This window comes from Tamandua tetradactyla, chromosome 13 (genome assembly GCF_023851605.1).
Source record: "Tamandua tetradactyla isolate mTamTet1 chromosome 13, mTamTet1.pri, whole genome shotgun sequence".
NCBI classification, from domain to species: domain Eukaryota; kingdom Metazoa; phylum Chordata; class Mammalia; order Pilosa; family Myrmecophagidae; genus Tamandua; species Tamandua tetradactyla.
This window is the reverse complement of record NC_135339.1, coordinates 24961699-24988437: the sequence shown is the minus strand read 5'-3', so window position 1 is coordinate 24988437 and position 26739 is coordinate 24961699. Positions and strand designations below refer to the sequence as shown.

At 42.5% G+C, this 26739-nt stretch overlaps 2 protein-coding genes across 5 annotated transcripts in view; both read right to left on the bottom strand.

Annotated features, from left to right (window-relative positions):
* The window catches only part of SPOCK2 (SPARC (osteonectin), cwcv and kazal like domains proteoglycan 2), a 90732-nt gene extending 86090 nt beyond the window's left edge, over positions 1-4642 (bottom strand). Inside the window, exon 1 of the mRNA XM_077125002.1 lies at positions 4154-4642. Within this exon, the coding sequence (XP_076981117.1) occupies positions 4154-4342 (189 nt within the window). The 5' untranslated portion in view covers positions 4343-4642. The remainder of the gene's footprint in view (positions 1-4153) is intronic.
* Positions 4643-14481: 9839 nt separating this feature from the next.
* The window catches only part of ASCC1 (activating signal cointegrator 1 complex subunit 1), a 192454-nt gene continuing 180196 nt past the window's right edge, over positions 14482-26739 (bottom strand). For 2 of the 4 annotated variants that reach the window (XM_077124988.1, XM_077124989.1), the window contains 2 exons: positions 15565-15682; positions 14482-14858 (listed from right to left, as the gene is read on the bottom strand). In XM_077124988.1, the coding sequence (XP_076981103.1) occupies positions 15566-15682 (117 nt within the window). In that variant the 3' untranslated portion in view covers positions 14482-14858; position 15565. Of the gene's footprint in view, positions 14859-15564; positions 15683-20896; positions 20964-26739 lie in introns of those variants that run through there. The other 2 variants (XM_077124990.1, XM_077124991.1) reach the window with 2 other exon arrangements.

Here is a 26739-nt window from a genome sequence, read left to right as displayed (position 1 = left end):
GAGACTGAGGCACGGTGTGGCTAGTCTCAAAAATACTGATTCATCTGGTGGTTTTCTATGGGACTAAACAGTACTGCCTGAAATGGATGCCCTTCTTCCCTCCCTCTGACAAGATGGCTGCATGCTTATGTGTTCATTTCAGTCTCCCCATCTGAAACGGAAGCTAACAGAGGTTGCAGTGCTGTGCCCGCCATCATGTGGCCAGCCAGGGACAGAACCAGAACTTGAACCCAGGCCTTCTGACTCCCAGGCCAGGGCTCTCCCGACCACACTGTACTCCCTGCCTCTCCTGGGTGGATGGAGCACTGCCTTGGAGCATCTCCTGGGTGGATGGAGCACTGCCTTGGAGCATCTCCTGGGTGGATGGAGCACTGCCTTGGAGCATCTCCTGGGTGGATGGAGCACTGCCTTGGCCTGGGGATGGGGAGCAGGCTGGAGACAGGCTGCAGAAGTCACTGGAGAATTTGGCCCCACCTTCTTAGGAGGTGCTGCTTCTGCCCAGGGCATCCTTGGAGACTTATAAGACATAAGCAAGGATGGACTTAGTTCTTCAGGGTAGACCCTTCCCTCCCACTTTCAGTAAGGGTTAGGACTAGAGTTCCTGAAAAGCAGAGTTGAGTTAGACCACCTGGAGTCAAATCTCAGCCATGCCACTTTCTAGCTATTGATCCTTGGGCAAGTTACTTAATTGCTCTGTGCCTCCGTTTCTTTAACCACAAAATGGGTGGCACTATAACATAAGGAACCTCACAGGTTGTTGGAAGGCAGACGAGACAATGCATACAATGTGTTGACCCACGAACTGGCACCTCTAAGTGCAGTTAGTGATTTGACGTATAATAACTATCCGCCTCCTGGGCGCCAAGCACTGGGCTAGGAGCTCATAAATAGTGTTAAAATTTAATAGAAGTGGAGTGCAGAGAGCAGAACAGCCAAGAAGAAAGAGCTCAGTCAATTCCTCCTAGCCAGGTGCTTTGGAGCCTGCCCCTGAAGAATGCTGTGTAATGGGCAAGTCTCAAATGTCCATCTCTAAGAAGCTTTGGATGCTTTGTTCCAAAGACCTGCAATAAAATCCCACCCAGTTCTGCAGGGAGTGAATCTGGAGATGAACGCATCAGTGAGCAGGACTCAGAAAAGCCCTGGACAGCCCAGGCCAGGACACAGCTAGATCTGTGGGCCAGGGAGCCAGGCCAAGCTTTGGTCCTGGCCAACTCCCAATCTCCCCATCTCTTCTGACACAAAATGCTCTCCTCTGGCAGCAGGGACCCAGCATAAAAAGAGATGAATCCAGGCACAGGATGTGAGAGGCTGTGCCCCACTGAAGGGGAGGATTACTCAACTGGTAAATCCTACTCTCTCTATAATCCTAGCACTCAGAGAAAGAACACTAAACTGTACTCCCCCCTAACCAGCTCTGCCCAGTTGCAAATTGGAGCAACTCCCCAAGCATTCTTCCTCTTCTTAGTTCTCCTGGACCCCAGTGACATGATTCTCAGTCTCCCCCCCCTCAATGCAGCCAGCACCATTTAATAAGACACTTTCCTCACCTACCCCACTGGCTCCCTCAATTGTGTTCCCCACGATTATCTTACTCCTGCTTGGGTCCCTTTTACTGGACCAAACTGGTACCTTATGCCATTTTATAATAAGAACAAGGCTCCATCTCAAACTGGTAACCACTTAGGAGTTCAAAAAACTTCCCCTCTCTCTTTTATGGACCAAGTAACGTATTTTGAAGAGAGCTAGCCTTTTGAAGATGGAAATTTACATAAAGCCCGTAGCTACTGTGGACAACTGGAAGGTCTTCAACTCCCAAGGTGGGAAATGGGGCTTCTGATGGCAGAGGAGAGGGAGAAGTATCTGTGATGCCGTCAGGGCTCCTGTGTATAGTTGTGCACTGCACAACTCCAGGGGCACTGATCACACCGTGGCACCCAAAGAGTTATGCAATGCAGTGGATCTGAGCTAGCAGCAGCTTGCCTTTCTGCAGAAACTGCAAACAGATCCCCAGGCCAAGCCCTCTTACCCAGCCTTCCTCCTTCTTTCCTTCTCCCTGACCCTGTCCTTCTGCAGCCAAGTCTACCTTAAATGGGGTTTTAAAGGAAATACGCCCGACAAAAGCCTGAGGCAACCCAAACCAATACATGACTAAAGCTTTCCATGAGTCCTAGAGGCAGATACTGCAGGATTTCCAAACAGGTGCATTTTCCTGATGAGCTTGGGAGGAAGGAGAAAGTGGTTGGCATCAGGGCAGGGAGACAGGTGTGCAGTGGGGTCAGGCAGTCTCTCGTTTATCCTCACCCACAGAGGCAGCCATGGGAAGCAGGGAGGAAGGGAGGTGTTCAGGAATCTTTTAAGCCTTTATTGTTTCGATTAAGCATCTCCTTTTCCTCTGACCTTCACCGGTCCCATTTCGTAAGATCAAACAGCCAGCGAGTCCGAGGGAGGCCTGGGACAGTGACACATGGCTTCTGGACTGGCCAGCCTGCTGCCGCCCCCGCATCGCTGAGGCCGGCTGCCTCCCAGGCCGCCGCAGGAGGCTGAGGCTAATCCGTGCTGGGTCTGCAGGTGCCGCGGAGAGGGCCCCGCTGGAGCTCTCGGCCGCCTCCCGGGCACCAGGCAAAGGCGTGGCCCGTTCCCAGGCCCAGGCCACTCGGCCTGAGGACACCCCACCCCCAGCCCCGGTCATCCTGCGGTTCCTCCCTTGCTCTGATGAAGTACAACCTGCTGGCTTGACCTTTGAAAGAAACGGTCACTAGTCTCACGTATTTCTGCCTGTCCCCGTCATTTGTCTGGCTACCATGTGAAGCATGTGTGTTTTAAACAAATTTCTAAGGAACTTCTGGGTGCAGGTAATTTAAGAAAGGATGGGAACGGTCATGGCGTGGCCTGTTTTGTACAAGGTGGGTCCAATGAGAGAATTTGGGAAATGAGGAGTACGAACCCGAGCCGTAAAGGAGGCTTTCCGGGAAAGGGGCGTCAAGGAGCACTCGGTCCCCGGGATCAGCCGCTTCTCCTCCCGCAGCGTCAGCGCCCATCCCCCCTCCCCAGTTCTCCGGGCCCCAGCCACGCCCTCTGCCTTCCCGGCTCCCTCTACTTCCCCCACCCCACCCCACCCCCGGCTGGGAGGAAGGAGCCGGCCCTCCTGGGAAGCCGCCTTTGGTTTCCTCTCCGATCTACAGGTGCCTGTAAACAAAGTGCTGCAGCGCGGCCGGCTCCTCCGCAGCCCCCGCCCCGCCCCGCCCCGCCCCCGCCAGGTTGGGCCCAAGGTTAAGCCCCGGGCTGGCTAGGGCGTCGACCCAGGGCCCCCAGACCCAGCTCCAGGGCTCTCTCCTCTGCTTTTCAAGACCACCAGGTTACAGAGTCTCCTTCCTCTGCTCCCGGCTCCCCCGGAAAGGTTGGTCCGGGAAAACCAGGCTCCGTTCGTGCTCACGCCCCTCTGCACCGGGACCTCAGGGGGAGTCGAGAGCTGGCTCTGGTGCTCTGGTTGAGCACCCTCACCGCCGTCCCCCCCACCTCCCATTGCCTTTCACCATCCAGCCTTGCAGGTTGCTAGGAACGCCTCCATCCCTTCTCCCCCGCAAAGCCCAGGTCGAGAACAGAGGCGCCCGCGCCAGGTCACACTACCTTCCCCGCCGGCCCCACCCAGACCTGCCCCTTCCGCAGTGCCCGGTATGTGGAGGCTGCAGCGCCCATCCGGCTTGGGGCGGAAACTTCGGCGGGTCACAGAAAGGCAGTGGGGGGCAAGCAGGTCCGCGGACCCACCGCCGCTGGGCCCCTGTCCCCACCCGCCTTGCGCCCCCCTCATCCCTTCTCTCCCGCGTCAGGCCCGCGGGGAAGACCCTGTGGCGAGTTCGCGTCCGAAGAAGGGTCTCCTCGTCTGGGGTTCGCCAGGGCAGGGTGTGGGAACCCGGGGCCAAGGCTGCACGCTCGGGTACCAGCCGCCCGGCCGGCGGGCACACGAGAAGGGGACGCTGGGCTGCGACGGCGACCTGGACAGAGCCGGGGGGGGGGGGCGGTGCGCGTTGTTTACTCTCGGTGCAATTAGGGGGCTGGGCTGCGACGTGCAGCGGCCGCTCCCCGCGGGGGTCTCTGCTGCTCCCTCCCCAAACGGCGCCCCCGGCCCTTGGCCCTCGGGGCCCTGTAGACTCACGTCTCGGAAGCGGTTCCAGTGCTTGATCTTGCCGCTGTACTGAGAGATGGACGACAGCCATTGCTCGTCCTCCATGAAATTGCCGGGGGTCTCGCCCTCCTTGAGCCCTCTGGCGTCGCCTTCGGCCAGGGCGGCCACGGCGAGGACCAGCAGCGGCAGCGCCAGCCGCCCGCAGCCCGGGGCGCGCATCGTGGTCTGGTTCGATCTGGAAGGGTCTTGACTTCTGCAGTATTTTATTGTCCTTTCTCCTGCCCCGCGCTGTGTCGTCTTCCTCAGCTTCCTCTGCCGTCCTCCTGCGGTCTGACTCGGGTGAAAGATGGATGGTGGGTTGCGGCTGAAATGTGACCTGGTTAGGAGATGCACTTGTCTGAAAAAGCCCAGCGCTGGACGCGGAGGAGAGAGAATCAGAGAGGCTGCGCCAGCAGGGGCTGTATCTGTAACTGTAGCATCAGCATCACGTTTGACATCATCATACCTGGTTTAAAAAAAAAAAAAAAAAGGAGGGGGGTAGATTTCGAAGCAAGCACTATATCCAAGAGCCAAACGTCAGCCAGCCGCAGCCGAGCCCAGCCCAGCCCTCAACTAGTTACAAACCAAGGAATCAGAATCTTGAAATGGCCCTGCTGTCTCTCCAAAGGATGAAGAGCAAGAAAAAGGGCCCCAGGGTCTCCCCAGGGAAGATGGGCTTGGGGAGAAGACACTAAACTCTCTGGTTACAAAGCCAACCAGGCTCAGGTGTCTAAAAGGGGGTTTGGCCACAGACCTTTCTCTCTCTCCTTCCCTCCCACCCAGAAGGGTCTGCGCCACAGCCCTGACAGCTGGCTTCCTGCGAGTTATGGCTCTTGGGGAACGGGTGGCTTTGTGAAGACAAAAGCCATATAACAACTGGCTGCCTTAGAACTATTGCTCCCCAGCCCCACATGCTCTTTTCAAGACAAGGCTGGCAAACTGAATAGCTGGTAAAACAGAGGCAGATGTCCTCTTCCCCAAGCAGCTGTTTAGAGGCTGTCACCCCTTTTGTTAACTCTTCCTCTGACAACCCTAAAAGGCCATTTCATCTGCCTTGAGGCTATAGATTTGGAAAAGACACATTTACTCATGGTTTTGACTTCAAGTTGATTTTAATAAGCCACTAGGGTAGGGTAGGGTGGAGGGGGCTGGTTTTGTTTGGGGTGTTTAGATTGTTGTTAAAACTGCGACCCTCCACCCTGCCTGTAGAAATGTTTTGACACTCTGGCTGGGAAGGCTGGAGGCTGTTCACAGTCCCAGGATGAGAGCAGAAATGGGGCGAGGTTTACATTACAAAGAAATTAAAGAGGAAACAGATCTGACAGGACAAAACAAATTGTTTTTATAAAAAGATTTGTGATCTAAGAAAAAAAAAGGACAATGAAAAACATGCTCTTATCAGTAGGAAAAAACACAGGCTACGTAGTTCAGTCACCCTAAACCTGCCCTGCCCGAGCATTCTGAATGACTCGGTAGCTCGGACTGGGGTCCCCTAGGGAAAACAGAAAACAATAGCTCCCTTTCCGTGTTTTCTATTTTCCTTTTCAGTTATTTGAATTTAGTGGTGGTTACTGCCCTGAGGTCCTTAATAGTACCAATTTGTAATTCATTCTACAATGAGGTAGAATTAAATAGGTTATCTTCATCTCACAGTAAGAAAAGCAATCTTACTAGATTGGGAGGCTGTGCTGTTATTAATGGAAGTTTTGCTGGAGGTGGAATCCCACCTACTAGGTGGGTTCTTGGGCAAGTTACCTACTCTATTTTCTATCTATAAAGTAATGCTAACACCTTTCTCATACAATTGCTAGGAAACTCAAGCAAAATTACATACTAAGCATAGTATCTAAGCAGATTGGGTATTTTAAAAATGTTAGTTGTTCCTCCCTCAAATGGGGAAGAAAAGGCAATGGTGTTCCATAGTTCTGAAGATCTACCAAAATTTGCCATCTTTTCTCACCTTCTCAATCCTTGTCTTCTAGCCAAGCTAATTACTTCTCTCCAAGGCACTGGGGAGCTAGATCCCAAATGGTGCAGCTTTCCCCTTCCAGTACTATTTTATAAGCTGAAGCCCCTAGTCTACAGTTACCAAAGTTGTCTAATTAAGAGTTCAGAAAAGCACAGCAAGATGCCCCGTCAATAAAACAATAACTATTTCCACACCTTTGAAGGTCAAATTGTTTCCCATACTCCTGAACAGCCCTCTAATGGGACCTGTTTTCTGCAGCACCTTCAAGCTGGGTATTAGTCTTGTGCTGAAAGCAAACCAATAGTTCAGGATTGTTAGTTAAACCAGTAGTAAAGCTTTTAAGGCAGGAGAATCCAAATTTCCAGATGATGAAAAAAAAAAGATAATTGTCAAAAACGTCTGTCATGGTTAGGGACAGGTGTCAACTTGGCCAAGTTGTGGTGCCTGTTCGTCTGATTGGGCAAGCGCTGGCCTGTCTGTTGCAATGAGGACATTTCATAGGATTAGGTCATGATCACGTCAGCTACATCCACAGCTGATTCCATTTGTAATCAGCCAAAGGGGAGTGTCTTCTGCAATTAGTGATGCTAAATCCAATCATGGGAAGCCTTTTAAGGAGGACTCAGAGGAGACAGGTTGCATTCCTGCTTTGGCTGGTGAGCCTCTCCTGTGCAGTTCATCCAGGCCATCCATTGGAGTCATCAGCTTCGCAGCCTGCCCTGTGGATTTTGGACTCTACATTCCTACGGTCACGTGAGACACTTTCATAAATTTTATATTTGCAAGTGTTCTCTGTTGATTCTGTTTCTCTAGAGAACCCTAACTAATACATCTTGGTACCGGGAGTGGTTCTTAAGGAACAGAATCTTAAAAATGGGTTTTTATGAATGGTTTTCTACTCTGACTGGGCTCGGAGACATTAAGGACTCTGATTCCCGTAATCAGAATGACACTCCCAATCCATGGACTGAGTTGGCAAAGGAGATAGTCAAAATATCATCATTCGATTCTCCTAATGCTTCGCTTGTACGAAGCCAGACTCTGGGGGATAATGTTTTTGACACCTTTACAGAGTTTTGTAGGAATAAGAGTTATAGAGATGTTGGTTGGTTGTTGTTAGATACACTGTCTACATTAAAGGGTGAAAGGGATGGGCTTAAGGCTTCAAACAAGAAGCTTAAGCGCCGTCTGAAAGATGTAGAGGTTTCTATGAGTATCCTGAAGGAAAATTTTATTTCCTGTAGCCGTAGACTTGAGATCTCTGAAAATCAGACTCAGAATCTTATTGTTAGAGTAGCAACTTTACAACGTAAACTGAAAACTCAGTCTTGCATGGTGTCTGCCGTTAAAGTGAGGGCATTGATTGGAAAGGAGTGGGACCCTGAAAAATGGGATGGTGACATATGGATTGATAATGATGTTGGGGGTGAGGTTGAAACCCTAGACCATGCTGAGCCTTCTTTAGATAACCCTGTAATAGTTTGCCCTGAGGACATAGCCGCCCCACCTCCAGCCTGCCTTGAGGAATTGGCCACCCAACCTCCTCCTGAAGGGATTAGCCCTAGAGTTATTAATCCTGTTTCACCAGATGAAACTGCAAATGAAAGCCCTGAAGCAAATGGCTTGGAAGATATTTCTAATTCTTTTCATGACCCACCCCCACCACCCCTCATTTCTTCTAGACCTATAACTAGACTAAAGTCCCAACAGACCCCTAAAGGTGAGGTACAAAGTGTCACACATGAGGAGGTACGTTATACTCCAAAAGAACTGTGTGAGTTTTCCAATTTATATAGACAGAAATCAGGGGAATATGTGTGGCAATGGATTTTAAGAGTGTGGGATAATGGTGGGAGGAATATAAGGCTGGATCAGGCTGAATTTATTGATATGGGCCCACTAAGCAGAGATTCTGCATTCAATGTTATAGCTAGAGCAGTTAGAAAAGGTGTTAACAGCTTGTTTGGGTGGTTGGTTGAAACATGGATCAAAAGGTGGCCAACATTACCTGAGGTTGAAATGCCAGAACTGCCCTGGTATAATGTAGATGAGGGGATCCAGAGGCTTAGAGAGATTGGGATGTTAGAGTGGATTTATCATGCAAAGCCTGCTCTTACACCCCAGGAATGTCCAGAGGATGCACCTTTTACCAGAACAGTGAGAAATAAATTTGTGAGACTAGCACCATCATCCCTCAAAAGCTCTGTGGTTGCACTTCTCTGTAGGTCAGATATTACTGTAGGAACTGCAACAACACAATCCAGGCAGGACCACTAATGGCTCTGAGACTTCAGGAATGAAGGTTTGGGTCACCCCACCAGGCAAAGAACCACAGCCAGCTGAAGTGCTTGCTGAGGGGAAAGGGAACATGGAATGGGTAGTGGAAGAAGGTAGTGATAAATATGAACTTCGACCACGTGATCAGTTACAGAAACGAGGACTGTAATGCTGTTTTGTTTGTGTTATACTATTTAAGTTGTAAGATATCAAGTTTAAGAATGAATGTTGCCCAAGGATTTGCACCCTATTCTGGAGAGATTTAATGTGTTTCCAGTTATATGCTGGACAGTTGAGTATTGTCAGGTAAAAGGAAAAATGTGTGCTTATTTGTTTTCATTTGGAAATTAAGTGTGGTCTAAGGTGATATATATATATATGTGTGCCAAGTTGACAAGGGGTGGACTGTCATGGTTAGGGACAGGTGTCAACTTGGCCAAGTTGTGGTGCCTGTTCGTCTGATTGGGCAAGCACTGGCCTGTCTGTTGCAATGAGGACATTTCATAGGATTAGGTCATGAGCACGTCAGCTACATCCACAGCTGATTCCATTTGTAATCAACCAAAGGGGAGTGTCTTCTGCAATTAGTGATGCTAAATGCAATCATGGGAAGCCTTTTAAGGAGGACTCAGAGGAGACAGGTTGCATTCCTGCTTTGGCTGGTGAGCCTCTCCTGTGGAGTTCATCCAGGCCATCCTTGGAGTCATCGGCTTCGCAGCCTGCCCTGTGCATTTTGGACTCTGCATTCCTACGGTCACGTGAGACACTTTCATAAATTTTATATTTGCAAGTGTTCCCTGTTGATTCTGTTTCTCTAGAGAACCCTAACTAATACAACGTCCAATCATTTTGACTTATAAGGAAGAATAAAAATTTTTCCTAAATTTTGAGAGAATTACTGGCAGATCAGACTGTTCAAACCAATGGCCTTAAATATGAGGTACTTGTAGGTGCATTTGTTAAATGGTGTATATGTTTATGCATTTTCCTGTTTGTATTCAATACTGAGCAATACAAAATAGAGGAGAGGAACTTTACTTTCCTAATAAGAAACTTAAATTTAACCACATCTTTAAAACTATTTAATTCCATTTTTCTAGATGATCCCACAAGCAAAAAGCACAATTGCAAAAGGTCATCATTCCAGAATTGCTTATAATAACTAAATCTGGAAAACAACGCAATGTCCAGTAATAAGGAACCAATTAGTTGAATTATAACACAGGCAACAGAATATTGTGCAGACATTAAAAACAATGACACAGATTTGTATCCGCTGACAATGAATGTGATCCTCCACATATTGTTGGGTGAGAAAATCCTGTTACAGTATATTGTGTGATATGATCCTAAATGTAAGAAAGTATAGTAAATGTGGTGGTTCTCAACTTTCTGGACTTATATGCCCTTTACACTAAAAAAATTATTGAGGGCCCTAAAGAACTTTTCTTCAGTGGGATGTGCATATATGTGTTTGTGTGTGTGTGTGTGTGTAGTACCTGAAAATAAAACTATTTTAAATATATGTATTAGTTTACTTAACAACCACAATGAACCCATTATATATTAACAGAATAATAGTTTTTTATAAAAAACAACTGTATTTTCAAAAGAAAAATTCAGTGAGACAAGTGGCATTGCTTTACAGTTTTGCAAATCTCTTTAATGCTGGCTCAAAAGAAGACTGCTGGATTCTCATATCAGTTTTTTCATTATGGCAGGTATAACTGAAGATAGCTAGTAAGAGCACAGAAGAAATACTGAGAACAAACTAAGTTAATCTCTAAAAACACAACATTTTTATACCCTAATCCTACCAACTTAGAAAACACAAATATCCACAAGCACATATTTTATTCACCATCAGAGTGATAATATCACCATGTCACATAGCTTCTGGAAAACTCCACTATACATCTGTGAGAGAATGATGGGGAAAGGCAAATAACACTTTAGTATTATAATGGAAATAGTTTTGACCTCACAGGTCCTCCTGAAAGGTTCTTAGGGACACCTAGAACTCAGACCCACTGGTATAGTAGTTAAGAAGACCACTGAGTGGGTCATCACTAGTTGTAGGATGTTGGGCAAATTTCTTAACCTTATTAAGCTTCAGTTTTCTAACCTGTAAAATGAGGACAGTAATACCATCCTTAGTGGGCTGTTATAAAGATTAAATGAATAATACACAAAAGTTTATGGCAAATGTGAGCATTCAGCTGATATTAACTTATATTTGAAAAATTACTAAGTGATATGATGCATAAATAGGTGAACAGAGAACAGTTACCTCTGAGTGATGACATTTTTTTAATTAAAAAAATTTCTATTAGAAAAGTTGTAGATTTACAAAAAAATCATGCATAAAATAACAGAGTTCTCATATACCACCCTATTATTAACACTTTGCATTGTTGAGGTACATTTGCTACAAATGATGAAGGAATACTTTTATAGTTTTATAATTGTACTATTAGCTCTACTACACGGTTTGCATTTATATTTTAAATAAACTATTTAAATTGAAGTGCATATGCTATACACACTGAAAAAACAACAGGGTATTAAGTCTGTATTGATGTACTCAAACAAAGTGAACTTATTTTATCTTTATTTAAATGAACATTTTACAAACTCTTTTTAAAGCTGTTAAAAAGCAACCACAACAGCAGTCATTTTTGTCACATATAATAGCCTTGGGGTGGAATCCAAGAGGTATCCCATTGGTTCAACTGAATATCTCTGGTACCATCAGGTTCCCTTTAGCTCAAGGAAAAATAATATAGCTCTGTATAATAATACCCAAGCTCTGTGTCATTACGACACTGGATTCTAATCAATGTCCAGTTTAGTAAATTCTGGAGCTCATTAAAAAAAATGCTATTAGTAATATCTAAAATATCTCTACCATGGGTATAGAGTTCACATGGGGCTAACACACTGCCTCCTGCAAAAAAAAATTAAAATATAAAAAGCTTATTGGGGTGGGCAATGGTGGTGCAGGGGTAGAGTTCTCTCCTGCCATGCCGGAGACCCAGGTTCGATTCCCAGTGCCTGTCCATGCTCTCCCCACCACCTCCCCCAAAAAGCTCATTGTACAACAACACAGATTTTGTGTAAGTTTACTAGTGGTGAGAGATTTTCCCTCCCATTCTGAGAGGAAGTGGAGGGTGAAGTCAATGCCTCACAAGCCAGCTGGACCCTTCCAACATGAAAAAGTTAGAATGGCTATAGCTGAAATACCCTTAGAGTGGGATAGAAAGATCAAAGGTGATGGTGGAGCTATACAGAGAAGGTAAGGTTTAACAAACTATGAATACGATTGCTGAATCATTAAATGAATAATTCTTTTAGTCTCCAGTACCTTAGAACAGCTAGAAGTAAAAACCTAAAATTGTAGAATTATAACCCATACCAAACTCTGAAATCTGTTCTACAATTAATTTTGTGCTGTGCTTTGAAATGTATTGTTTTGAAATATGTTATTTTTCACACAAAAAAGAAAAAAGGTCTGTGATGATAAAAAAAATATTTATTCCTTCTAGCCTCCTATAATCTGGAGCAGCTAGAAGGACAAATCTGAGATGATGGTATGGTAGCCCAGACAAACTCTGGGATCTGTCCTATAACTACTTGCTGAAGAGTGCTTTGAAAACTATTACTTTTTTCATTCTTTACTTTGTATATATGTTATATTATACAATAAGTTAAAAAAAAAAAAGCTGGCTGGAGCTATGTTAAATGCCATTTAATTCTATCTCAGTGTAGAATGAATTAAAAAGTGGTAATATTAAAGGAGTTTCAATTATAAACACAGTAGCAAATCCTCCCATCTTCGTGCTGTTAAAAGTTGGTGAGAGGGAGCTGACACGACAAACTCACCACCCTCCCCCTCTCTATGTGGGACATGACTCCCAGGGGTATGGACCTTTCTAGCAACAACGTGGGACAGAAACCCTAGAATGAACTGGGACTCAGCATCAAGGGATTGAGAAAACCTTCTAGACCAAGAGGGAAGAGAGAAATGAGACAAAATAAAGTGCTGAGAGATTTCAGAGTCAAGAGGTTAGCCTGGAGGTTATTCTTATACATTATATAGATATCAACTTTTTAGTTAAGGTATATTGGAGAGGCTGGAGGAAAGTGCCTGAAAATGTAGAACTGTGTTCCAGTAGCCATGTTTCTTGAAGATGATTGTGTAATGATTTGGCTTTCGCAATGTGACTGTGTGATTGGGAAAACCTTGTGTCTGATGCTCTTTTTATCTCTGGTAGACAGATGAGTAAAACATATGGATTAAAAATAAATAAATAAATAATAGGAGGAACAAATGTTATAATAAATTTAGTAAATTGAAATGCTAGTGATCAATTAAAGGGAGGGGTAAGGGGTATGGTATGTGTGAATTTTTTTTTCTGAATTGATACAAATGTTCTAAGAAATGATCATGATGATGAATATACAACTATGTGATTATACTGTGAGTTACCGATTATATACAAGAATGGAATGATCATATGGTAAGAATGTTCATATTTGTATGTTGTTATGCTTAAAAAAATTTAAAAATTAAAAAAAAGTTGGTGAGAGGGGACCTTGAACTTGAAAAATTCTTTTAATTCTATCAAAAATCACTTGCTTGGGTGGGCCACGGTGGCTCAGCAGGCAAGAATGCTTGCCTGCCATGCCAGAGGACCCAGGTTCGATTCCTGGTGCCTGCCCATGTTTAAAAAAAAAAAATCACTTGCTTGTTTCCATCATTGTTGCTTTTTCATAAAAGTTCTACATAAAAACTACCTGTTACTCCTCCTTCTACAGCAGCAGTTGAAATTATTTTTTACTTAGAGCTATAATGTCTCAATAATTTGTCTATTGAGTTCTGGGAAGAAAATTCAAAACATGAACTTTAAAATTCCAAGTTATGGCCTCTTAAGAATTTAGTATTTGATATACAAGGCTATATTTTCCAAAGACAAAACTTTAAAAAAAGTTTTCTAAAAGCAGGAGCCTAAAGCTCTGACACCAAAAAGGGTAGCTTTACCTTCTGGCCAATGCTGCCCAATAGCAGATGTCAGAAAAACCCGTGGAGAAAGGCAGCTCCAAGATGAGTAAGGGCACTGAATCCCACGGGCGGCCAGTCACTCTCTAGCATTATCTCTGGGAGTGCTCATCCCCACATGCCATTAATAAGCAGAGGTGAGTGTGCTGGTTTGAAAGGATGTATGTCCCCTAGAAAAGCCATGTTTTAATCTAAATCCTATTTCATAAAGGCAGATTAATCCCTATTCAATACTGTATGTTTGAAACTGTAATCAGATCATCTCCCCGGAGATGTGATTTAATCAAGAGTGCTTGTTAAACTGGATTAGGTGATGACATGTCCCCATCCATTTGGGTGGGTCTTGATAAGTTTCTGGAGTCCTATAAAAGAGGAAACATTTTGGAGAATGAAAGAGATTCAGAGAGAGCAGAGAATGCTGCAGCACCATGAAGCACAGAGTCCATTGGAGATGAAGAAGGAAAACACCTCCCGGGGAGCTTCATGAAACAGGAAGCCAGGAGAGGAGGCTAGCAGATGACGCCGTGTTCGCCATGTGCCCTTCCAGCTGAGAGAGAAGCCCTGACTGTGTTTGCCATGTGCCTTCTCACTTGAGAGAGAAACCCTGAACTTCGTCGGCCTTCTTGAACCAAGGTGTCTTTCCCTGGATGCCTTTGATTAGACATGTCTATAGATTTATTTTAACTGGGACATTTTCTTGGCCTTAGAACTGTAAATTAGAAACTTATTAAATTCCCCGTTTTAAAAGCCATTCTGTTTCTGGTATATTGCATTCCAGCAGCTAGCAAACTAGAACAGTGAGATAAAAATCTTAACTTATATAAAAAAGGAATTATTACCAGTAGAGAGCCAAGGCCTTTTGGGAAAAACTAACCTTGCAGGCACTGCCGTGTATGCCCCTGAGGACCGTGATGGCTGTGCTGGTGAGTTAAGTGACAGCACCACTGTATTCCAACACATACTGACTAAGGGGTCAAACTCAAACTATGTGATAATACCAAAAGAAAAACACAGTTACTCTGGAAATTCATTTATTCATAAATGATCTGTACAGTCACACTGATAAACAAACCTCCTAACGTTATACACAGCTCTCATCAGGAAGTAACCTTAATACAGGGTTCAGACTCAGATTTACCTAATAGAAAGTAAGACTCAAGATAAGAATAAACAATGAGGGAAGGAGAAAAGGGAAGAGGACATAGAGGGAGAGAGAACGTGAGGAGAGAAAGAAGAGAGGTGCCCACGCTGGAACTCCGCAGGGTGGGGCAGAGCTGGAGCTGGGAGCACTCCTCTCTGTTGTTCTGCAGCCAAGGAGAGCCTTCTGTGACTGCCATTCTTCCAGGGAACTGCACAGTTCTGCTGATAGCAGTGTTTCTACTGCTGCTGCCCTGAGAAGTAAACAGAAAAGAGCTACAGCACTGCAGTCCGTCAGGGCCACAGGAGGGCTGGGATATGGTGAGGGAACAGGGGGCCTTGTAGAAGAAAAAGGTCAAATCAAACTTTCTTAACAAATCAAATAAAGTAAAAGGTAAAAACTTTAATGATTATTTTGCTAAAGATAGAATTCTTACCTACTCTATGGGTAGATTAAAAGTTAGGGTAGAAAGGGAAGGGAAAAATGCAAAGTTTCTGGAAATTATAGATATTTTATTTAAGTTGAAAGATTAATGAGATCCTGTGTCTTTAATTCTCTTTTAAGGTATTTAATACAAAAGAGTTTAATGGCTGGGGCAAAATCAGTAGGTGCTTACCTGATGGAGATGTGGTTTAACAGTCTGAGATTATGAAAAAAGGAGGATAGGAATCTCCCAGTGTCAGCCACTAATTCAGAATAAGAAATTAGGTGAGTCTGAGCCCCAATGGATTTCAGAAGTATGATTTCCAGAGAAAAGCTTCAGAAAGAAAGGTGAACCTTGTTAAAGATGTGGTCATTCTCTTTAGGATCACAACCATACTGGCTGGTAGGAGAAACCAGGGTGAGCCCACGGGGAAAACACCTGGGAAAGTCACCGCCCTTCCTTGGCAATGAAAACAAAGACACCTTCCTCAGCACCTCGGGAGAAAGTTCAACCTCTAGCACCTTCCAAGACTCACCTCAGGAGAAGTCAACTTGTCCACAGGAGGCATAGTTTCCAAAGCTGTCCACTGTGAACCTCTGAGAGATGCGAATTGAATTGAGCTTTAGGGAACCAAAGTAGAAGTTCTCAAACAGCTGAGAAGGAAGAACAAAAACCCAGTATGATTATCTAAAGAAAATTATAGGTGAAAATATTAAACATCAGGTTCTTTGGTAAAAACACCAAACTACAACAGTCCCAACAAATCTCTGACACTTTTCTTTTCAGTATTTATTCTGAATAATGATCCTGGAGAATGGGGACAGAGGTGGGTAAGAAAAGAACAGCCAGCTCTTCCACCTGATTAATTCTAAAGTCTCTCCTGACAAATGTATTTGAGAAAGATGTAAGAACTTGTAACAAACATCCTGGGGTCACACCCTAACTTACAGGCCTGACAAAGCTGTTCCTATAACTTTTGGGATGCTAGTTTTTTACAGCGAGGATAAAAATTGATACATGTGTCTCTACCAAGTCAACCACATTTATTCAGAGCACTGACTACATATAAAAGTAAATGGGGGGGGGGGGGGAAGTAAATGGAACATAAGCCTCCTGACCCACAAATGATGGTAACAACCCACCGAGAGATACAGAATCTTTATATATCCCTAACAACCACAGGAACACTTCTCCTGGGCAATAAAACAAGTGTAAATAATAATATTTCTTACAAACCTTTAATTAGACTTGGATTCAAGCCAGTATCCTAAATTAGATGTCCGTTACTGCAATTCTTCACTTTATAAATGTTTTCAAGTGTATCAGAGGGAAGGATCATACATAATCTAAGAAGGACCTGCCCTTGTAAGTACCACATTTATTAAGGCAGACCTCAAAATGACATCAGAATTCGTCCCAGGAAAATCAAGCCAGACATTTTGGATAAGGAATGTTAAAGATAAAGGGCTTATCCTCTTCTGTTACGAAGCAGGAGTTGCTCTTTCTTAAAACACCAGTAAGATCCCAGAAAAGCCTGTCAATATATGTATCCAACAATATTTGAGTAGAACCTAAGGGTGGGATCTTTCCACATTAGCAAGTAATTGTCTCTTTGCTTATTTTTATACAACCCACAGACATGGACTTCAGCCACTTGCCTTTATTCTTCCTGCAGCTAATGGCCTAGCAAAATGTCTGGGGTTCATTAAAGGCTAACTTTATAAAGCCCAGTAAATATTGATTCTTCAACATGACATCAACTTGACCCCAAAGATCTATTTAGAGGTTGTGCACCGCATCGTCTTGCCTTCCAGAAAGGTGAGCAGATCTTGCCTGCATTAATTTACACAATTAATGTCTCTTACTGGCTTTCGCAACTTGTTCAGACCATATCCACCCCTTTGCTTAAAGAAATTCAATCCCAAAAGTTATCTGCTAATCCCTTTGCTGAACATTAATTTGAAGTGAAAGCCATGTCAATGAGACTGACAGATTTATAGCTTTGCAGACTGAAGTCTCCTATGCACAGAAGCCATTAAACTAAAGGGAACTCATAGTACTTTCAACAAGTTACTTTTTAAGGATTGGCAGCCTATGAATCCTCCACCTTCTTCTTTTTGTGCTTCTATTTCTAAGTAATGGAGATGCCACAACTAGGAAATGGACATTACTTCACTTTATCTTATGCAAATAAACTCCAGATGGCATGATTTGCCAGGGAGATTCTCTTGTTTTAGGTTTATAAAAATGCAGCAATAATGGAGTCAGCTGGGAAGGGATTTAAATGACGTAATTACATAAATTCTCATGCCCTACTAAGGCGCAGCTTGAGGAAAGAGTGCTGGAATCTAGGATTCAGACTTATAGCCAGCACGTGGGAACTGAGTAACTCTGGGTAAACGATGTACTGCCCCTATACCTACCCCATAACAGGTAAAAGATCACAATGGGCTAAGAGCAAATGAAGATGAGTAAGTGAAAATGCCTTGTAAACTGTACATTCCTATCATGTTTTTAATATGTCTCTGTTCTCCTTAATCTTGTAGCTACTTTACCTTCACAAGTTGCTATCTTCTTTCATGCCTTTTGATGTAAAAATCAAATGGATTTCTACCCAGAAGTCCCTAGTGCAGTGCCAAGCTTCATTTTAGCCTTCTCTATATCTCCATGTTCTTGTTCTTTCTGTTTGTACTACAGACGCTTTAACAACGATTTTTCATAGTTATCTCATCATTTAGTCATTTTTATACTTTAATCTTGAGCCTTTCCTTTAGCTCTATCAATTATTTCTAGTAACTTATAATATCAGCTCCACAGAGGGAATATTTTTTTGTGTATGTATTCATCACCATGATCATTTCTCAGTACATTTACATCACTCCAGAAAAAAAAAGAAAAAGAAAAAACAAAAAAACTCAACCATACCATACTCACTGACCACTAGTATTTCCCTCTACCCAATTTATTTTAACATTTGTTCCCCCTATTATTTATGGAGTATTTTTTATGTTATTCACAGCAAAACCTCAGTACCCTTAACAGTATCTAGTAGATTATATATGATCAATAAATATTTGTTGAATGTAAATGACAACAGAAACTAATATTGTGGATGTCTGTGTACCTTAAGTCTCTAAAGAGAAAACGATGGGATGTTCTTAAATAAACTGGACTTAAAGGTCTAAATGACAGTCACCACCTAGGACTCCTTGAATAGGATTTATCAAAATTATATTCTCAAGAAAGAATTTATAGTTCATAAGAAAATTCCATGTACTCCTTCAAATTTCCAATTTGTCCCTTTATTATCCCTTTCTTAGCTTCAGCTCCTGATCTGGAATATCTCTGAGCACCTGATGTCATGCATTTGTCATACGATGTGCTTCGTAACATCTTACCCAGTAGTTAGGGAGACAGAAGGGTACCAGAAGGGAGGGATACTGGACATGGGTGTGTTCACTTTGTGAAATGTCGAGTGGTATGCTTTGTAATCTGTGTATTTCTCTGTATGTATGTTTTCCTTCAATTAATAGTTTACAAAAACAATACAGGCAGCAAAGATTAAGTATAAGATGGCAGGTGCAGCTAATAAATAAAGCAGCAGAGGTAAGGAAACAGTGCACATGGAGAGCCAGGGCACCTAGGAAAGCCATCTGGAGGAGAACGAACTGATCTGGGCCTTGTGGCAAGTACAGGACTTAGCAAAGAAGAGGAGGAGGGAGGCATCGAGGAGAGAGGCATCAAATGGGCAGAAACTAGCATGGTGGGCCAGGCCAAGAAAACCAGGTTAGATGTACGGAGGGTTCGTAGAAAGAAGGAGTGAGAAAAACTATGGCTAGAGACACAAGGAGGGCGACTCAGATTAAGGCGAGCTCAGAAGTTAGACTTCATCCTTGATGGTGGGGAACCACTGAAGGTTTTTTGAGTAGACTTGGGTAGCCTGATGGAAACCCTATTTTAGGGAGATTAATCTGGACGTGGTAAACTGCGATGACTGGAGAAGGGGATAAGAGAAAGAAAAGAGAGGAGACCACAGTAGCCAATCAATTATGAGGGAGATATTAAGAGTCTCTTGACTAAAACAGTAGTAGTGGGCCCGAAAAGACCACAGCAGATATGAAATCTTATGAATGAAACACAGAGAGAATCCCTTGGTAACTTTCTGATTGAGGGGAAGGAGATAGTAAAAGGAGAGGGGAAAAGTCATGAATGACAGAGAAATGGGGGTATATGAAGGTACCACTGATAATAACAGAATATTTCTGAGATACAGCTATTTTATCAGAGAAAACAAAAAAAAAATTCAGTTCTGTTTACACACCTGTGACTGTTCTTTACTTATATGTCTTCCAAGTCCTTCTCCAACCTCAGGTTTTCCTGATAGTTTCTGAGGTTATGTAATAAAGATATGAAATCCACAGCACAGTAAGTGAATGTATATCAACCTGCCCATTTTCCTACTGTATTGCAGTTCTTTAAATGTATTAAGGAAATTGTGCTGTAAACTGCAAATATAATTTTTCCTGGTTCATCATTTGTCTTTTGACATTGTTTATGGTGCTTTTTACCATATACATTTAAATTTTCATGAACTCAACTTTATCACAACACAAGATTTTTCAGTTACTTAATGCCAATGTTATTATACATTAATGATCAAGGTGACCAGTAACCACACCACCACTAGAGATAGTAATACCTAACAGTTATTGAGCAAGAAAGCACATGTGTCAGGCACTATGCTGAGGGTGCCACTATTTGATTGTATCCTCACAATCCCAAGAAGCAGATACTATTATTAATTCCCATTTATAGTTAAAGAACTGAAATTTGGCAGGCTTAACTAACTTGCCCAATGGCATGTACAGGGGTAGAAAACTGAGATTCAAAGCCAGGCAGCCTAACTCTGAGTGTGAGCCCTTTAACCCCTACACTCTACGGCCCCTTAGTGTTAGTGGGACCCTGAAGTGTGGTCCTGTGTAAGCCACAGCGAAGAAGCCTGCCACAGACAACTCCCAAAGACTGAAAGGAACTTATCCGTTTGCTTATTATTCCTGTTTTCACTGCCACCTTTTATCCTGGACAAGGTTTAAGAATCAGATGATTCTGGCTCAGCTGGAAGGATTTTAATTGAATTCTGGATGAAACTAAACACAAATCACTAAATGGCTCCATTTAATTAGGTACCTGAATGAGAATAGAGGAAAAAGCTTAAACTAGAAGTTTAAAAAAGGAAACTTGGTTGCTCTTTCTAGCCCAATAGTTCATGAAGAGCAAAGTACTCTATTGTTTAGAAAATAATAGATCTAGCAGGAAAAATTTAAATGAAAAAGAGTCGTATCGAGGTATTTGAATCATGTTGAGCTTCTTTTCCTCACTGTTTTTTTGTTTTGTTTTGTTTTTAAATAACAATCCCCTTGGGGATTTTGAAACCTAAACCATATTCTTTCTGGGAGTATTTTTCTTCTACAGTCACACACACACACACACACTGTTGTTATGGAAGCCAGAATTTTTTAAAAACCTGCTGTAAAGGAACATAACAATGAATAGCTACACAAAACTTTACAAATATTTGATAAAGAAATTAAAAAAGAACTTAAGACTGCCAATATTTGTGATATCACTAGTAAGTAAGTATTGACTTGGATGATTTAAGTAGAAACTTTAAAACCTAATTAAGTATGACATTTGAAAATTGTTACGTACACAGCTGCTATCCTTTATTGAATATTCATAGTATCTTCAGAGAACTAAAACAAACTTTTCCTATCACCAAGTAAAAAAAGAAATGCGGCCCATCAGGAAAAAGGGTTTTGGTCAAAATCAAAACTTCCCTGTCAGAGAATCTCAGGATAAAATCCTACCATCCTGCTGTCTCCCGCTCACACGGCTTGATAGGCCTGCCATTTTTAGTTGGTACATGTTTGTTTCCTAGGGAGAACACAGAGGGAATTATTGATTTCTGGTCATGTAGTGGTACACACTGAAAGAAAACAAATAGCAAGATTTAAGGGCTAACTGGGGTCATTTTTCCTTGCATTCATTTCAGACCTTCTACTCCTTTCTCCCAGGCCCTGTGGCATAACCATCAAAGGCCAGAAATAACTCCAAATATGACTAGGCTGCAAAGATAAGATAAGACTGAAAATCTCAGACAGAGGTAGGGAGGCCAGTGGAGAAGAATCTTCTTATATCTGTGACCTCAAGCCACAAAACTGAATGGCCAATTCTCAACAGCAGAAAGACAAACCTGTTGGGGGCCCTGCCCATGTGGTTTCCAAAGTGAGCCTTGTTCTCTCTCTTCAATCTTAGGCAAAGTAGTGGTTGCTCTCTTCAAAGATTTTTCTTTAAGGAAATCTACTTGCACTGGGTAGTTCGGTAAAGTGTTTGCTGTTCAATATGATGACTTCAATAAGAGGAAATTCAGTTTTGAAGTCCAAATTGAAGACTCAAAATACGTAAGTCCTATGCGATTTATATCATTCTAGGTACACATGAGCTCAAACTAATCCTTAGAACATAAACTGGTAAAGTGAAAATAAGCACTGGTCATTTAAATAACGCAAGTATTTCAAAGGATATGCTGGGTACAATTTTTCCCAAGGAAAAGCCTTCTGTTGTTCTCCTGTATGCAGCTGGATTCTGAAACCCACTGTAGAGTGAACAGGAGTAGCACGTGCATGTTACTTTGAGTTTTTCCCCTTTGCTTTTCTTCTGTAATGTTTTACCAACTTCCATTTCTAACAATTACTCCATGTTTACAGATATTATAGTGTTACAATAATAACACTATCTTGCACTTAATAATAATGCTTAATTACCTACCTCTCTACCAGGGACGTTATGAGGATGAGTGGAAGATACTTTGAGCTCTCTGGGAAGGCACTCCTAGTAAGAAACCTTACTGTGATTAAATAACACCTTTCATCCAAGGATTTAAAAGCGTTTTAGCAAGCCCAGTTTATTAACCCTTCAAACTGCTGTGATATAAATAAGAGCGGGGTGTTATTATTCTCATTTAAAAGACAAGAAAGAGAGAAAGGCTAGGATGTCCCACTTGTAATATAATTTTAAGAGTTCTTGGGACCAAGCCCAGAACACGGGCCATGTATATGCTCTGTCTACAAGGCAGTGTGTATGGGCCTCCCAATTCAGATTAAAAATCTTTACCGAGGAATGCCAAGAGGGAAGAAGTTCCACCCTTAAGCTATGCACATACGATCAGAAGTTGAAGAAAGTTTTCACCTGGTTTTGTGGCCAAGAATGAGAAATAAATTATGTGAAATGGTATACTCACAGCTCTTGGAAGATTCTAATTGAAAACAACAAAACAAATAAAGGTACATTTTAGAGGCACCCCTCATGAAAAAGGCCCCTGACAACAGCATTACTAAAACTGTGAGTAGTAGACAGAGAGGTATGGGCACCAAACTAAAAATACAACACAGTTTGAAAAACATCAAGGCCGTTCATATATCATGTTGCTAATCTCGTTTAGAATTAGGGTCACAAATAATTTGTGTTTCAAAGTTTTGCTGAAATTCCAAAAGCCTAAAAAATGATTCTGAGGTTCTACCGAGGTACCACTCAATTCAAATTCTCAAGCCTTTCGTTACCTTGAATTTTTCTTTAGGCTACATGTGAGAACAGATGTGGGAGGAACAAAGAGGCAGTAAGGAAAACAGATTCAACACATTCAGGGGTCAAAGAAATCTTCCATCCACTTTAAAAGTGTTCATATTGGCTACACCCACGTGGATTCTTTCCAAATATCATCACAAAAGAACCGAATTGATTCTGGTCACCCTAAGGTAAGCCATGTTCTCTCTCTCTCTCTCTCTCTCTCTCTCTCTCTCTCACTCACACACACACACACACACACACACACACACACACACACACACACACACACACACACACACACACACACACACACACACACACACACACACAACTTTACCTGGAAACCAAAAATAGAAAAGTCTTTTCTACTCAAGAGAGGGGTCAAAAGATCCTTGGGGCAAACTGGACTTTGATGCTGTGCAATCAATGTCTACTACTCTTGCTCTGTTTTCAAATAGAGACAATACTTCCCAGGAAAGTTCTGCAGTTACAGTAAGATAAGTTATAAGACAGAAATTTGAGCTCTGATTACTATTTTCACTCACTGATATAACTTCCAGTATATAGGCATAGGAATCAAAAAAGCCGAGTTTCCTTAAAGAAAAAAAGGAGGTTTATTGGGAACTCGAACAGCTTACGGTCTCTGCAGTTACTATCTGGTGTGGTAGAACTATAATGATTCGCAAGACTGCAAAGCGAACATGTATTTTAGAATAAAAGAAAATACAGTCGGCAGGTAGTGACTATCCTTGAATCATCTACAAATACAGCGCTAATTCTGCCGAAGATGCCACTTTTGATTCTCAACCTCAAACTGCAGGGATTGGTAGTATGAAAGCCAGTAATAATAGCTAATAATAGCCAATAAAACGAGGCCAGAATGTACTGCCAGGAGGCCTGGGACTCCTAAGATCTGAGGAGCAAGGTCAAGGTCAGTTTATGAAAGGAATAATTCTTATCATCTTTGCCTCTATAAAGAAAGCAGCAAAATGGCTATCAATCAATGGAACAGCTATGATTTGTTCAACCTATAAGCATGTCCATCCTGCCTTCACAGCCTCTCTAGTAATCCTGCGTATTGCCCACGTCCTGTCTCCACCAGCTGAACTAGCATATGAACGCTATCAGGTTCCTTTCCCAGAAGGGTGAGTGAACCTCCCTCACTCATTTTGCTCTCACAAATCACCTGGCTTGGATGCAGTAAGCATGAGGTATGTTAACAGCCTGGCCTAAAGTGGAACCAGGCAGATGTCAGACAAAGAAAGCCAGGGAATGAAGGCTTCCAAACTTCCCTCAGATAATCAATCACTCAGGATTGCACTCTTGGATGCCTAAGCTTCACTGCTGATGTAAGGATTATCTAGTTTAAGACTCTGCTGGTAAGACCAAATGACCCATAGGAGAGTGAATTAAAACTGCTATATACAAACAGGACCAGAGAGGTTCTGCTGAGCACCTCGTTACTCTAAATGCCAAGGGACCCCACCTCCCTGCAGCATTTTAAATGTTAAAAGTAGCAAGAAAAAATATGGGGTGGGGGTGGAGGAGGGAGGAGAGAAGACGCTTTGCTGATATTGCTGAAGAATTTACACATAATCCTGGCCACACCAGCACTCTCAGCCTGTTTCTGCAGCAGCGTGGAGAATTAGCATCAGAGATGGGCCACCGGGAGTTCAGTTTGCTGCAGAATTCCTTCAGAGAAAACCTTGTCTTTGGGTATGGGTATTACTCCTTTACCAGGACAAAACTATCCCTGGTAGATAGTGACTAACAGAAACTCTTCCACCTCGTAGTGTGTAAATAACAACCCTAAAGGCAGGTGCCCTTTCGGAACTAATCCAAGTAATGTTTCTGCTGATGCAGGATTTCCCTAAGAAGAATGCCTCTTAATGCTAATTAAAATTTGTTACTACTCTTTTCTTTTCAGTTTGGTCATCGTTCCCGTGAGATTGTACATAATGGTCCCTTAAAGAAATGCAACAAAATATAAATGTTTGCTTTTTACCTTATATATAAGAAAAATGAAAGTCAACAGAAATGAAGACAGCTGTAGAGATGTCTTCTCAGTCTGAAGCTAAGTGGCTTTGAAGAGGCTGGGCCTAAAGGACTGCCAAGGTACCGAATTCAGAAACAAAATCAAGGTGGGAGAGAGGACAAAACAAGGCCATCCAGCTCAAACTGTAGCACGAAAACCAGGAACGAGGCTACAGGCCTCCAGGAACGTTTCGCGAAGTTAGAACAGGCTGAGACTAAGGATCCGTAGTTTCAGGAAGCAGGTTTTATTAGCTTGCACAAGGGCCCAGCTGAGTCACCTCAAAAGTCTGAGCCCCGAACAAAAGGCAACCTTAGCTTTTATAGACTTTTTGACATGTTAAAGACAAAGTACCCAATTAGCTGATTTAAGTTGAGAATGGCCCAGAGCTGAACAGTTGAGGGGCCCCCACCCCAGGAATGTCTTCTTTTGCCTACGTGCATCTTTACCAGTTCCTGAAGGCTGGGGGAGGGGCTTTCTATACCAGGAAATGTGCCTTATCTCATTTAGGCACATTTCAAGGAGAGGGGGTTTGGGGATTTTTCACAGAGAGCACAGCTAAACCAGAAAGACAGAAAGGCCTGCCTGCTACAAAACAACCACCACCCCAACTTTTCCAAAATAAGAATGACATCTACCAGTTAAAGGGCAAATCAGATGCCCCTAGATAATATCAGGCAATGGAAGAAAAATGTACATACATATAAATATAACGGCTAGTCCAAATAATAGCTGGGTTTGAAATGTCTCCTTAGGAAGATGGCAAAAAGGGTGCTACTTGGTATCTTGAATTTTCAAATAAGTAACCTCATTAGACAAGACAGGAAATATACTTTGTCCTCTGTCATAAGTATTGGAAGTATGTCATTAGTAGTATCACTGTAGCATTATAATACATTTTTCTCAAATTCAGTATAGGTGTGGACTAAATGCCAAATAAGCAAAAGGTCTTGAAAGAGAGGATTATTATCTCCATGCACACCATATTAGTTGCAAACCACTACAATTTTTTTAAATTTTTTATTTTTTTAAAACACAACAACATACAAACACAAACATTCATACCATATGATCATTCCATTCTTGGTATATAATCAATAACTCACAATATCATCACATAGTTGTATATTCATCACCATGATCATTTCTTAGAACATTTGCATCAATTCAGAAAAAGAAATAAAAGGAAAAAAGAAAAAAACTCATACATATCATACCCTTTACCCTTCCCTCTGACTGCTAGTATTTCCATCTACCCAATACATTTTAGCCTGTTTCCCCTATTTTTTTCTATACCCTTTGCCACTCCCTTTCATTGATCACTAGCATTTCAATTTACTAAATTTATTTTAACATTTGTTCCCCCTATTATTTATTTATTTTTAATCCATATGTTTTATTCATCTGTCCATACCGTAGATAAAAGAAGCATCAGACACAAGGTTTTCACAATCACAGTCACATTGTGAAAGTTATATCATTATACAATCATCTTCAAGAAACATGCCTACTGGAACACAGCTCTACATTTTCAGGCACTTTCCTTCAGCCTCTCCAATATACCTTAACTAAAAAGATGATATCTATATAATGTGTAAGAATAACTTCCAAGGTAACATCTCGACTTTGTTTGAAATCTCTCAGCCACTGACACTTTATTTTGTCTCATTTCTCTCTTCCCCCTTTTGGTCGAAAAGCTTTTCACAATCCCTTGATGCTGAGTTCCAGCTTGTTCTAGGATTTCTGTCCCATGCTGCCAGGGAGGTTTACACCCCTGGGAGTCAGGTCCCACTTAGAGAGGGGGAGGGCAGTGAGTTTGCTTGCCGTGTTGGCTGAGAGATAGGCTACATATGAGCAACAAAAGAGGTTCTCTGGGAGTGACTCTTGGGCCTAAATTTAAGTAGGCTTAGCCTATCCTTTGCAGGGTAAGTTTCATAGGAACAAACCCTAAGATTGAGGGCTTTACCTATTGTTTTGGTTGTCCCCACTGCCTGTGAGGGTATCAGGAATTCTCCACATGGGGAAGTTGAATTTTCCCCCTTTCTCGCCATT